The sequence below is a fragment of the Tachyglossus aculeatus genome, chromosome 10 (assembly GCF_015852505.1).
Source record: "Tachyglossus aculeatus isolate mTacAcu1 chromosome 10, mTacAcu1.pri, whole genome shotgun sequence".
Classification (NCBI taxonomy): Eukaryota; Metazoa; Chordata; class Mammalia; order Monotremata; family Tachyglossidae; genus Tachyglossus; species Tachyglossus aculeatus.
In genome coordinates this window covers 43,285,736-43,298,518 of record NC_052075.1, presented here as the reverse complement: position 1 = coordinate 43,298,518, position 12,783 = coordinate 43,285,736, and the positions used below count along the sequence as shown (strand labels likewise).

General features: G+C 42.0%; 1 protein-coding gene across 2 annotated transcripts in view; it reads left to right on the top strand.

Annotated features, from left to right (window-relative positions):
- The first annotated feature begins 1,481 nt into the window (after positions 1 to 1,481).
- Positions 1,482 to 12,783, top strand: part of TNPO3 (transportin 3) — a 72,533-nt gene continuing 61,231 nt past the window's right edge. For both annotated transcript variants that reach the window (XM_038752493.1, XM_038752492.1), the window contains exon 1: positions 1,482 to 1,629. In XM_038752493.1, the coding sequence (XP_038608421.1) occupies positions 1,510 to 1,629 (120 nt within the window). In that variant the 5' untranslated portion in view covers positions 1,482 to 1,509. The remainder of the gene's footprint in view (positions 1,630 to 12,783) is intronic.

Genomic DNA, 12,783 nt, shown 5'->3' with positions numbered 1-12,783 from the left:
GCTCTGCACACAGTAAGCGCTCAGTAAGTACGATTGAATGAATGAATGAATGTTTTGTTTTGTTGTCTGTCTCCCCCTTGTAGACTGTGAGGACGCTGTTGGGTAGGGACTGTCTCTATCTGTTGCCAACTTGTGCTTCCCAAGCGCTTAGTCCAGTGCTCTGCACACGGTAAGCGCTCAATAAATACGATTGAATGAATGTTTTGTTTTGTTGTCTGTGTCCTCCTTCTAGACTGTGAGCCCGCTGTTGGGTAGGGACTGTCTCTAGATGTTGCCAACTTGTGCTTCCCAAGCGCTTAGTCCAGTGCTCTGCTCACGGTAAGCGCTCAATAAATACGATTGAATGAATGAATGTTTTGTTTTGTTGTCTGTCTCCCCTTTGTAGACTGTGAGAATGCTGTTGGGTAGGGACTGTCTCTATCTGTTGCCAACTTGTGCTTCCCAAGCGCTTAGTCCAGTGCTCTGCACACGGTAAGCGCTCAATAAATACGATTGAATGAATGTTTTGTTTTGTTGTCTGTGTCCTCCTTCTAGACTGTGAGCCCGCTGTTGGGTAGGGACTGTCTCTAGATGTTGCCAACTTGTGCTTCCCAAGCGCTTAGTACAGTGCTCTGCACACAGTAAGCGCTCAATAAATACGACTGAATGAATGAATGTTTTGTTTTGTTGTCTGTCTCCCCCTTGTAGACTGTGAGAATGCTGTTGGGTAGGGACTGTCTCTATCTGTTGCCAACTTGTGCTTCCCAAGCGCTTAGTACACTGCTCTGCACACAGTAAGCGCTCAGTAAGTACGATTGAATGAATGAATGAATGAATGTTTTGTTTTGTTGTCTGTCTCCCCCTTGTAGACTGTGAGCCCGCTGTTGGGTAGGGACTGTCTCTCGATGTTGCCAACTTGTGCTTCCCAAGCGCTTAGTACAGTGTTCTCCTTAGGGTAAGCGCTCAGTAAATACGATTGATTGAATGAATGAATGACTGAATGACTGAATGAATGAATGGAAAAGGAGGCCCCGCCAGGCCCAAGGCACGCGAGCGCGCGAGGCGCCGCCTCCTTCCCGCTCCGCTCCAGGGCGGGGCGCCCACTTCCGGTGGGGAAGGGGTTCGCGGCGACGCCGGCGGAAGTGCTCCCCGGCCGGGCGCCCCCACTTCCGGTCCGCCCCTTTTGGCCCCTCTGCGCGCCTGTGTGTGCCTTTTTCCGGCAGAGCGAGTCCCGGGGCCGGCGACGGGGGAGAGCGGGGGGGGACGGCGGGATCGGCGGCCGACGGAGGGGGCGGGGGGAGGGGGCTCCAGTCGGGGGTGGGGGGGGGGCGGAACCCCAGCGCCGCCGGGGCCGTGTTTCCGGGGGGGGCGGCCTTCGCGGGGACACCCGGCCCGGTAACGGCTGAGGCGGCGGCGGGGATGGCGGCGCCGGGCAGGGACGGGCCGCGGCCGGGACTGTGAGGGGGACGACGAGGCGACGCCGCCGCCGCCGCCATCGTCGCCATCATCGTCGTCGTCGTCGTCCTCACCATGGACGGGGGGAAGCCGAGCCTGCAGCTGGTGTACCAGGCGGTGCAGGCGCTCTACCACGACCCGGACCCCAGCGGGAAGGAGCGCGCTTCCTTCTGGCTCGGGGAGCTGCAGCGCTCGGTGAGGCCACCGGGAGGGCTGCGGGGAGGAGGAGGAGGAGGAGGCGGCGGCCGCCGTCCTGGGTTCGAATCCCGCCTCTGCCAACCGGCAGCCGGGGCACTTGGGGCAAGTCACTTCATCATCAGTCGTATTTATTGAGCGCTTACCATGTGCAGAGCGCTAGACATGTTTACTACTGTATTTATTTATTTTATTTGCACATATCATCACCATCAATCGTATTTATTGAGCGCTTACCATGTGCAGAGCGCTGGACATATTTATTACTGTATTTATTTATTTTACTTGTACATATCATCATCCTCATCAATCGTATTTATTGAGCGCTTACTATGTGCAGAGCGCTGGACCTATTTATTACTGTATTTATTTATTTTATTTGTACATATCATCATCATCAGTCGTATTTATTGAGCGCTTACTAGGTGCAGAGCGCTGGACATATTTATTACTGTATTTATTTATTTTATTTGTACATATCATCATCCTCATCAATCGTATTTATTGAGCGCTTACTATGTGCAGAGCGCTGGACCTATTTATTACTGTATTTATTTATTTTACTTGTACATATCATCATCATCATCAGTCGTATTTATTGAGCGCTTACTATGTGCAGAGTGCTGTACATGTTTATTACTGTATTTATTTATTTTACTTGTACATATCATCATCCTCATCAGTCGTATTTATTGAGCGCTTACTATGTGCAGAGCGCTGGACCTATTTATTACTGTATTTATTTATTTTATTTGTACATATCATCATCACTCGTATTTATTGAGCGCTTACTATGTGCAGAGCGCTGGACATATTTATTACTGTATTTATTTTATTTGTACATATCATCGTCATCATCAGTCGTATTTATTGAGCGCTTACTATGTGCAGAGCGCTGGACCTATTTATTACTGTATTTATTTATTTTATTTGTACATATCATCATCATCAGTCGTATTTATTGAGCGCTTACTATGTGCAGAGCGCTGGACATGTTTACTACTGTATTTATTTATTTTACTTGTACATATCATCATCCTCATCAATCGTATTTATTGAGCGCTTACTATGTGCAGAGCGCTGGACATATTTATTACTGTATTTATTTATTTTATTTGTACATATCATCATCCTCATCAATCGTATTTATTGAGCGCTTACCATGTGCAGAGCGCTGGACATATTTATTACTGTATTTATTTATTTTACTTGTACATATCATCATCCTCATCAATCGTATTTATTGAGCGCTTACTATGTGCAGAGCGCTGGACATGTTTACTACTGTATTTGTTTATTTTACTTGTACATATCATCCTCATCAATCGTATTTATTGAGCGCTTACTATGTGCAGAGCGCTGGACATATTTATTACTGTATTTATTTATTTTACTTGTACATATCATCATCCTCATCAATCGTATTGAGCGCTTACTATGTGCAGAGCGCTGGACATATTTATTACTGTATTTATTTATTTTACTTGTACATATCATCATCCTCATCAATCGTATTTATTGAGCGCTTACTGTGTGCAGAGCGCTGGACCTATTTATTACTGTATTTATTTATTTTATTTGTACATATCATCACCATCAGTCGTATTTATTGAGCGCTTACTATGTGCAGAGCGCTGTGCATGTTTATTACTGTATTTATTTATTTATTTTACTTGTACATATCCTCATCAATCGTATTTATTGAGCGCTTACCATGTGCAGAGCGCTGGACATATTTATTACTGTATTTATTTATTTTACTTGTACATATCATCATCCTCATCAATCGTATTTATTGAGCGCTTACTATGTGCAGAGCGCTGGACATGTTTACTACTGTATTTGTTTATTTTACTTGTACATATCATCCTCATCAATCGTATTTATTGAGCGCTTACTATGTGCAGAGCGCTGGACATATTTATTACTGTATTTATTTATTTTACTTGTACATATCATCATCCTCATCAATCGTATTGAGCGCTTACTATGTGCAGAGCGCTGGACATGTTTACTACTGTATTTATTTATTTTACTTGTACATATCATCATCCTCATCAATCGTATTTATTGAGCGCTTACTATGTGCAGAGCGCTGGACATATTTATTACTGTATTTATTTATTTTATTTGTACATATCATCACCATCAGTCGTATTTATTGAGCGCTTACTATGTGCAGAGCGCTGTGCATGTTTATTACTGTATTTATTTATTTATTTTACTTGTACATATCATCCTCATCAGTCGTATTTATTGAGCGCTTACTATGTGCAGAGCGCTGGACCTATTTATTACTGTATTTATTTATTTTATTTGTACATATCATCATCATCATCAGTCGTATTTATTGAGCGCTTACTATGTGCAGAGTGCTGTACATGTTTACTACTGTATTTATTTATTTTACTTGTACATATCATCATCCTCATCAGTCGTATTTATTGAGCGCTTACTATGTGCAGAGCGCTGGACATATTTATTACTGTATTTATTTATTTTATTTGTACATATCATCACCATCAGTCGTATTTATTGAGCGCTTACTATGTGCAGAGCGCTGTGCATGTTTATTACTGTATTTATTTACTTATTTTACTTGTACATATCATCATCATCAATCGTATTTATTGAGCGCTTACTATGTGCAGAGCGCTGGACATATTTATTACTGTATTTATTTATTTTATTTGTACATATCATCATCATCAGTCGTATTTATTGAGCGCTTACTATGTGCAGAGCGCTGGAAATATTTATTACTGTATTTATTTATTTATTTTACTTGTACATATCATCATCATCATCAATTGTATTTATTGAGCGCTTACTATGTGCAGAGCGCTGGACATATTTATTACTGTATTTATTTATTTATTTTACTTGTATAGACCATCATCATCATCAATCGTATTTATTGAGCGCTTACGATGTGCAGAGCGCTGGACGTATTTATTACTGTATTTATTTATTTATTTATTTTACTTGTACATATCATCATCATTATCAATCGTATTTATTGAGCGCTTACTATGTGCAGAGCACTGGACATATTTATTACACCGTCAGCTGGGGGACTTTGGGCAAGTCACTTCATCATCATCATCAATCGTATTTATTGAGCGCTTACTATGTGCAGAGCGCTGGACCTATTTATTACTGTATTTATTTATTTATTTATCTTACTTGTACATATCATCATCATCATCAATCGTATTTATTGAGCGCTTACTATGTGCAGAGCACTGGACATATTTATTACACCGTCAGCTGGGTGACTTTGGACAAGTCACTTCATCATCATCATCATCAATCGTATTTATTGAGCGCTTACTATGTGCGGAGCACTGGACATATTTATTACTCTATTTATTTGTTTATTTTACTTGTACCTATCTATTCTATTTATTTTATTTTGTGAGTAGGTTTGGTTTTGTTCCCCGTCTCCCCCTTTTAGACTGTGAGCCCGCTGTTGGGTAGGGACGGTCTCTAGATGTTGCCAACTTGTACTTCCCAAGCGCTTCGTACAGTGCTCTGCACATAGTAAGCGCTCAATAAATACAATTGAATGAATGAATCATTATTATTATTATTATTGGAACCTTGGTCCTCCCCATTGGGTATATATGTATATGTGTTTGTACATATTCATTACTCTGTTTATTTTACTTGTACCTATCTATTCTATTTATTTTATTTTGTTAGTAGGTTTGGTTTTGTCTCCCCCTTTTAGACTGCGAGCCCACTGTTGGGCAGGGCCTGTCTCTAGATGTTGCCAATTTGTACTTCCCAAGCGCTTAGTATAGTGCTCTGCACATAGTAAGCGCTCAATAAATACGATTGATTGTACTAAGCGCTTGGGAAGTACAAATTGGCAACATCTAGAGACAGTCCCTACCCAACAGTGGGCTCACAGTCAGTCAATCAATCAATCGTATTTATTGAGCGCTTACTATGTGCAGAGCGCTGTACATATGTATTACTCTATTTATTGATTGATTTATTTTACTTGTACATATCTATTCTATTTATTTTATTTTGTTAGTATGTTTGGTCTCCCCCTCGTCCCTCTTTCCATCCCCCCCATCTTACCTCCTTCCCTTCCCCACAGCACCTGTATATATGTATATATGTTTGTACATATTTATTACTCTATTTATTTTACTTGTACATATCTATTCTATTTATTTTATTTTGTTAGTAGGTTTGGTTTTGTTCTCTGTCTCCCCCTTTTAGACTGTAAGCCCACTGTTGCGTAGGGCCTGTCTCTAGATGTTGCCAATTTGTACTTCCCAAGCGCTTAGTACAGTGCTCTGCACATAGTAAGTGCTCAATAAATATGATTGATTGATTGATTGTACTAAGCGCTTGGGAAGTACAAATTGGCAACATCTAGAGACAGTCCCTACCCAATAGCGGGCTCACAGTCTAAACGGGGGAGACAGAGAACAAAACCAAACATACTCACGAAATAAAATAAATAGGATAGATATGTACAAGTAAAATAAATAAATAGAGTAATAAATATGTACAAACATATATACATATACTTCACTTCTCTGAGCCTCAGTTACCTCATCTGGAAAATGGGGACTAAGATTGTGAGCCTCACAAGGGACAACCTGATCCTCTTGTATCCTCCCCAGCGCTTAGAACAGTGCTTTGCACATAGTAAGCGCTTAACAAATACCAAAGTTATTATTATTATTGTTATTATCCTTCCATCCATCCATCAGTCGTATTTATGGAGCCTTCTAGACTGTGAGCCCACTGTTGGGTAGGGACCGTCTCTAGATGTTGCCAACTCGGACTTCCCAAGCGCTTAGTCCAGTGCTCTGCACACAGTAGGCGCTCAATAAATATGATTGAATGATTGAGTACTTCCCAAGCGCTTAGTACAGTGCTCTGCACACATGAAGCGCTCAATAAATACAATTGATTGATTGATTGAGCGCTTACCCTCCCTTGAAGGCCCTACTGAGAGCCCACCTCCTCCACACTGCCGGACTGAGCCCCCTCGTCCCCCTCTCCATCCCCTCCCCACAGCACCTGTATATATGTATATGTGTTTGTACATATTTATTACTCTATTTATTTGACTTGCACATATCTATTCTATTTATTTTATTTTGTTAATATGTTTGGTTTTGTTCCCTGTCTCCCCCTTCTCGACTGTGAGCCCGCTGTTGCGTAGGGACTGTCTCTAGATGTTGCCAACTTGTACTTTCCAAGCACTTAGTCCAATGCTCTGCACACAGGAAGCGCTCAATAAATACGATTGATTGAGCGCTTACCCTCTCTTCAAGGGTACTTCCCAAGCGCTTAGTCCAGTGCTCTGCACACAGTAAGCGCTCAATAAATACGGTTGATTGATTGAGCGCTTACCCTCTCTTCAAGGGTACTTCCCAAGCGTTTAGTACAGTGCTCTGCACACAGAAAGCGCTCAATAAATACGATTGATTGATTCAAGGCCCCTCCTCCAGACTGCCAGACTGAGCCCCCTCGTCCCCCTCTCCATCCCCTCCCCAGAGCACCTGTATATATATATATATATATTTGTACATATTTATTACTCTATTTGACTTGTACATATCTATTCTATTTGTTTTATTTTGTTAATATGTTTGGTTTTGTTGTCTGTCTCCCCCTTCTCAACTGTGAGCCCACTGTTGGGTAGGGACTGTCTCTATATGTTGCCAATTTGTACTTCCCAAGTGCTTAGTACAGTGCTCTGCACATAGTAAGCGCTCAATAAATATGATTTATGATGATGATACTGTGTGCAGAGCAGTGTACTAAGCGCTCGGGAAGTCCAAGTTGGCAACATATAGAGATGGCCCCTACCCAACAGTGGCCATCCTTCTAGTCACTCATTCATTCATTCAATCCTATGTTTGTATGTATTTATTACTCTATTTATTTATTTTATTCATTCAGTCAGTCCTATGTTTGTACGTATTTCTTATTCTATTTATTTATTTGTATGTATCTACCCAACAGTGGCCATCCTTCTAGTCGCTCAGTCATTCATTCAATCCTGTGTTTGTACGTATTTATTACTCTACTTATTACTCTATGTATTTATTTATTTGACTTGTCCATATCTATTCTATTTATTTTATTTTGTGAATATGTTTTGTTTTGTTCTCTGTCTCCCCCTTGTAGACTGTGAGCCCGCTGTTGGGTATTTATTACTCTATTTATTTGTACGTATCTACCCAACAGTGGCCATCCTTCTAGTCACTCAGTCATTCATTCAATCCTGTGTTTGTACGTATTTATTACTCTACTTATTTATGTATTCTATTCATTCATTCAATCCTGTGTCTGTACGTATCTATTACTCTATGTATTTTATTTGTACGGATCTATTCTATTTATTTTATTTCGTTAATATGTTTCGTTGCCTGTCTCCCCCTTCTAGACTGTGAGCCCGCTGCTGGGTAGGGACCGTCCCTAGTTGATGCCGACTTGTACTTCCCAAGCGCTTAGTCCAGTGCTCTGCACACAGTAAGCGCTCAGTAAATGCGATTGAATGAATGAATGAATATGTTTTGTTTCATTGTCTGTCTCCCCCTTCTAGACTGTGAGCCCACTGTTGGGGAGGGACCGGCTCTAGATGTTGCCGACTTGGACTTCCCAAGCGCTTAGCCCAGTGCTCTGCACACAGGAAGCGCTCAATCAGTACGATTGAATGAATGAATGAATTCATTCAAAACAAAACATATTAACAAAATAAAATAAATAGAATAAATATGTACAAATAAAATAGAGTAATAAGTACATACAAATATATATATATATAAATATGTTCTAAGTGCTGAGTTAGATACAGGGTGATCAGATTGTCCCACGTGGGGCTTACAGCCTTTATCCCCATTTTACAGGTGAGGGAACTGAGGCCCAGAGAATAATAATAATTATAATGATAATGATGGTATTTGTTAAGCGCTTATTATGTGCTGAGCGCTGTTCTAAATGTTGGGTTAGATACAAGGTAATCAGATTGTCCCACGTGGGGCTCACAGTCTTCATCCCCATTTGACAGATGAGGTCACTGAGGCCCAGAAAATAATAATAATAACAATAATGGCATTGAGCACTTACTAGGTGCCACGCACCGTTTTAAGCACTGAGGGAAGTACAAGGTGATCAGATTGTCCCACGTGGGGCTCACAGTCTTCATCCCCATTTTACAGATGAGGTAACTGAGGCCCAGAGAATAAGAATAATAATAATAGCATTTGTTAAGCGTTTACTCTTTGCTGAGTGCTGTTATACAAGGTGATCAGATTGACCCACATGAGGCTCACAGTCTTCATCCCCATTTTACAGATGTGGGAACTGAGGCCCAGAGAATAAAATAATAATAGTGTTTGTTAAGCCCTTACTAGGTGCCAAGCACTGTTCTAAGCACTGGGGGAAGTACAAGGTAATCACATTGTCCCACGTGGGGCTTACAGTCTTCATCCCCATTTTCCAAATGAGGGAACTGAGGCCCAGAGAAGTGAAGTGACTTGCCCAAATTTACACAGCTGACAAAGTGGCAGAGTCGGGATTAGAACCCATGACCATTTATTCATTCAGTCGTATTGAGCGCTTACTGCCTAGAAGCAGCGTGGCTCAGTGGCAATAGCCCAGGCTTGGGAGTCGGAGGTCGTGGATTCTAATCCCGCCTCCGCCACTTTGTCAGCTGTGTAAATTTGGGCAAGTCACTTCACTTCTCTGGGCCTCAGTTCCCTCATTTGGAAAATGGGGATGAAGAGTTCAGTTTGGCCACAGATAGAGACAATCCCTGCCCAACAACGGGCTCACAGTCTTCACTCCCCCTGCCCCTGACGACTGGCTGCTGAGTAGTTATACCTGTCTACTTGGTTTTTGTTGTGTGTTTTGTTGCCTGACTCCCCCCTTCTGGATTGTGAGCCCCTTGTTGGGTAGGGACCGTCTCTAGATGTTGCCGACTTGTACTTCCCAAGCGCGTAGTACAGTGTTCCGCACACAGGGTTTACTCTATCAATACGATTGAATGAATGAGTGAGTAACAATAATAATAATAATGATGGTATTTGTTAAGCGCTTACTATGTGCCAGGCACTGTTCTAAGCGCTGGGGGAGACACAAGTTAATCAGATTGTCCCATGTGGGGCTCACAGTCTTAATCCCCATTTTACAGAGAGATTTCTGAGGCACAGAGAACAATAATAATAATGGTATTTAAGTGTTTACTATGTGCCAAGCACTGTTCTAAGCTTTGGGGTGTATACAAGCAAATCGGGTTGGACACAGTCCCTTTCCCACGTGGGGCTCACCGTCTCAGTCCCCATTTTACAGATGAGGTAACTGAGGCACAGAGAAGTGAAGCGACTTGCCCAAGGTCACACAGCAGACAAGTGGCAGGGTCGGGATTAGAATCCACATCCCAGAGGCCGGGCCTAGGAGTCAGAAGGTCATGGATTCTAATCCCGGCTCCGCCACTTGTCTGCTGCGTGACCTTAGGCAAGTCACCTCACTTGTCTTAATATTATATCACTTGATTATTATTATTATTATTATTATTAAGGTTCCAGCCTTGCTGCTCCCCAGGAAGACCCAGGCCTACCCTCGGCTGTACCCCAAACTCCGCCACGACCCCCAATCTCTACTTTTCATTATTCATTCATTCAATCATATTTATTGAGCGCTTACTGTGTGCAGGGCACTGTTCTAAGCACTTGGGAAGTACAAATCGGCAACACATAGAGAAGGTCCCTACTCAACAACGGGCTCACAGTCTAGAAGGAGACAGACAACAAAACAAAACACATAGACAGGTGTCAAAATCGTCAGAATAAATAGAATTATAGCTATATGCACATCATTAACAAAATAAATAGAATAGTAAATATATACAAGTAAAATAGAGTAATAAATCTGTACAAATATGAACAAGTGCTGTGGGGAGGCGAAGGAGGTTGGGGGGTGCGATGGGGGAGGAGGAGAGGAAAAAGGGGGCTCAGTTTAGGAAGGCTTCCTGGAGGAGGTTAGCTCTCTCTAGGGTTTGAAGGGAAGAAGAGAGCTTTAGACCGTAAGCTCATCTTGGCAGGGAATGTGTCTGCTTATTGTTACATCGTACTTTCCCAAGCGCTTTGTACAGTGCTGTGCATCCAGTAAGCACGATTGAAGGAGTGAATGAATGAATACTTCCCATTCATAATTCTCCGTTCTGAACCCCAGAAGTCCATTATGGGCGGGGAACGTGCTTACTGATTGTGTTGTGTTGTGCTCTCCCAAGTGCTTAGTTCAGTGCTCTGCACATAGTAAACGCTCAATAAATCCAACTGATTGATTGACCTTCATTTCCCGCACTTGAGTTTGTTCTTTCCCCCCTGCACCCCTCTCCCCGGTCTAGCCCTCATAGGTTTCCTTTTCTGTCTTCCGACAATCAGTAGTATTTATTAAGCACTCAGTTTGTGCGGGGCACTGTACTAGGCGCTTGGAATAGTACAGTAAAGACAGTGGTCCAGGTGCTTTCCATCTTAACTCCTCCGACTGACCCTGAGCCCGGTTTCTGATGAGTTGTGTCTTGGAGATCTCGACCACCTGAGCAACTGTTAAATGCTATGAAAATGTCAATCATTACTCAGGTTGACATGATATTACTAAAACCTATGCCATTTCCCCGGGTTTTGCTTTTTCTCCTCCCCCCGGGATTCTGCCGTCTTAATTTTCCTTCGGTCCCTTCCATTTCTTGGTTTAAAAAGTAAATATTCCAGTCAGGCACTGATGAGCTGAGTGTCCTGCTAGTACCCCACTACGGGGACAGAGAAAGGACGGAGAAGTTGTAAAAATCAAAACAAACACCCTTTCGTTAGCACTTATGAAAGCTTGGTTGGGTCGGGGTGTGTGTGAAATGTATTTCTGTTTTCTCTAATCTATGGATTGTTTGGCCGTCGTTCATCCATCCATTATATATCCATTATGCTATAGTCAGTCTATGTGTAATTAGTCTTAATTTTTATCAAGAATGTTAATGTTGGAAAGTGGTTATTAGGATGGACTGTGGTTTTTATTGTTTTTTTTTTTTTTATCCTCCCCACCCTTTTTGGTCTTTTCCCAGTTTGTTAGCACCTAGAGTGTCAGGGCACAGAGTAAGTAGGAACAGAGCAGACCCTTTCTCGCTTTTGCTCCTTGTTAGCAGCTCTGGTAAAGGCTTGGTGGAGGAAGTGACTTGAACTCTTGATTAAAATAAGGTTTGGGAATTGTCAGTGGAGAGGAAGTAAGCAGAGTGAGCCAGTGGGGAGAGCCTCGGAAGATCTGGATTCTATTTTTAACAGTGGGCACTTCATTTAGCCTCCCTTTTCTCATCTGTGAAAGAATAATAATAGTAGCCCCACCCTATTCCTCAGGAACGTCAGGAGGACAAAAGGAGTTGATGATTTCTTTAAATAATATGGTGCATTCATTTTTTCCTAGGGGCTTTGTTGTATTGTACTCTCCCAAGAGCTTAGTACAGTGCTGTGCACGCAGTAAGCACTTAATAAATACAATTTGACAGTTATTTCATTTTTTCGCGCAGTTCCTATTCTCCATAATCGAGGCTTAACTAGAACCAGCATTTGTGGCATTTTATATTTTCAGCTTTTGATGACTTTCTGTCAGTTATTCTTGTGAAATAGAGCCAGTTCTTTATTGTATGTAGAAAGAGTGAAGGGCTGAGGAAAGCAAATGACTTTGCTTCTAATGACAGAGTTGGAATTCGACCTCAGTTTGTTGATGAGTTCAGTGATCCTCTCAAGCTACGGAAACGATGAATAAGTTGATAACTGGCAGGGAATTTTGAAAGGTTTCTGTCAGCACCAAGGCTGTTTTTTCTCCTGTATGTAGGAGAGAGAGAGCACATGGTTGGCCTCGAGTTTTCTCGGGACGACTTCGCAAACAGAAGTTGCTTCGAGAAGAAATTGCCTGTCTATCAGAAAATTATAAAAGAACTTTAAAAAAATGTCATCATGAAGCCCACCAGTTTTATTTCCATGGACCTGTGACAGGAAGGAAACAAAGATGCTGCTAACAAGCACATTTTTTTGGGAGGGAGGGGGGTTCTTGCTAAGCACTGAGGTAGTTAGAAGATGATTAGTACAGACAGTCCCTGTCCCACCTGGGGCTCATAGTTTAAGT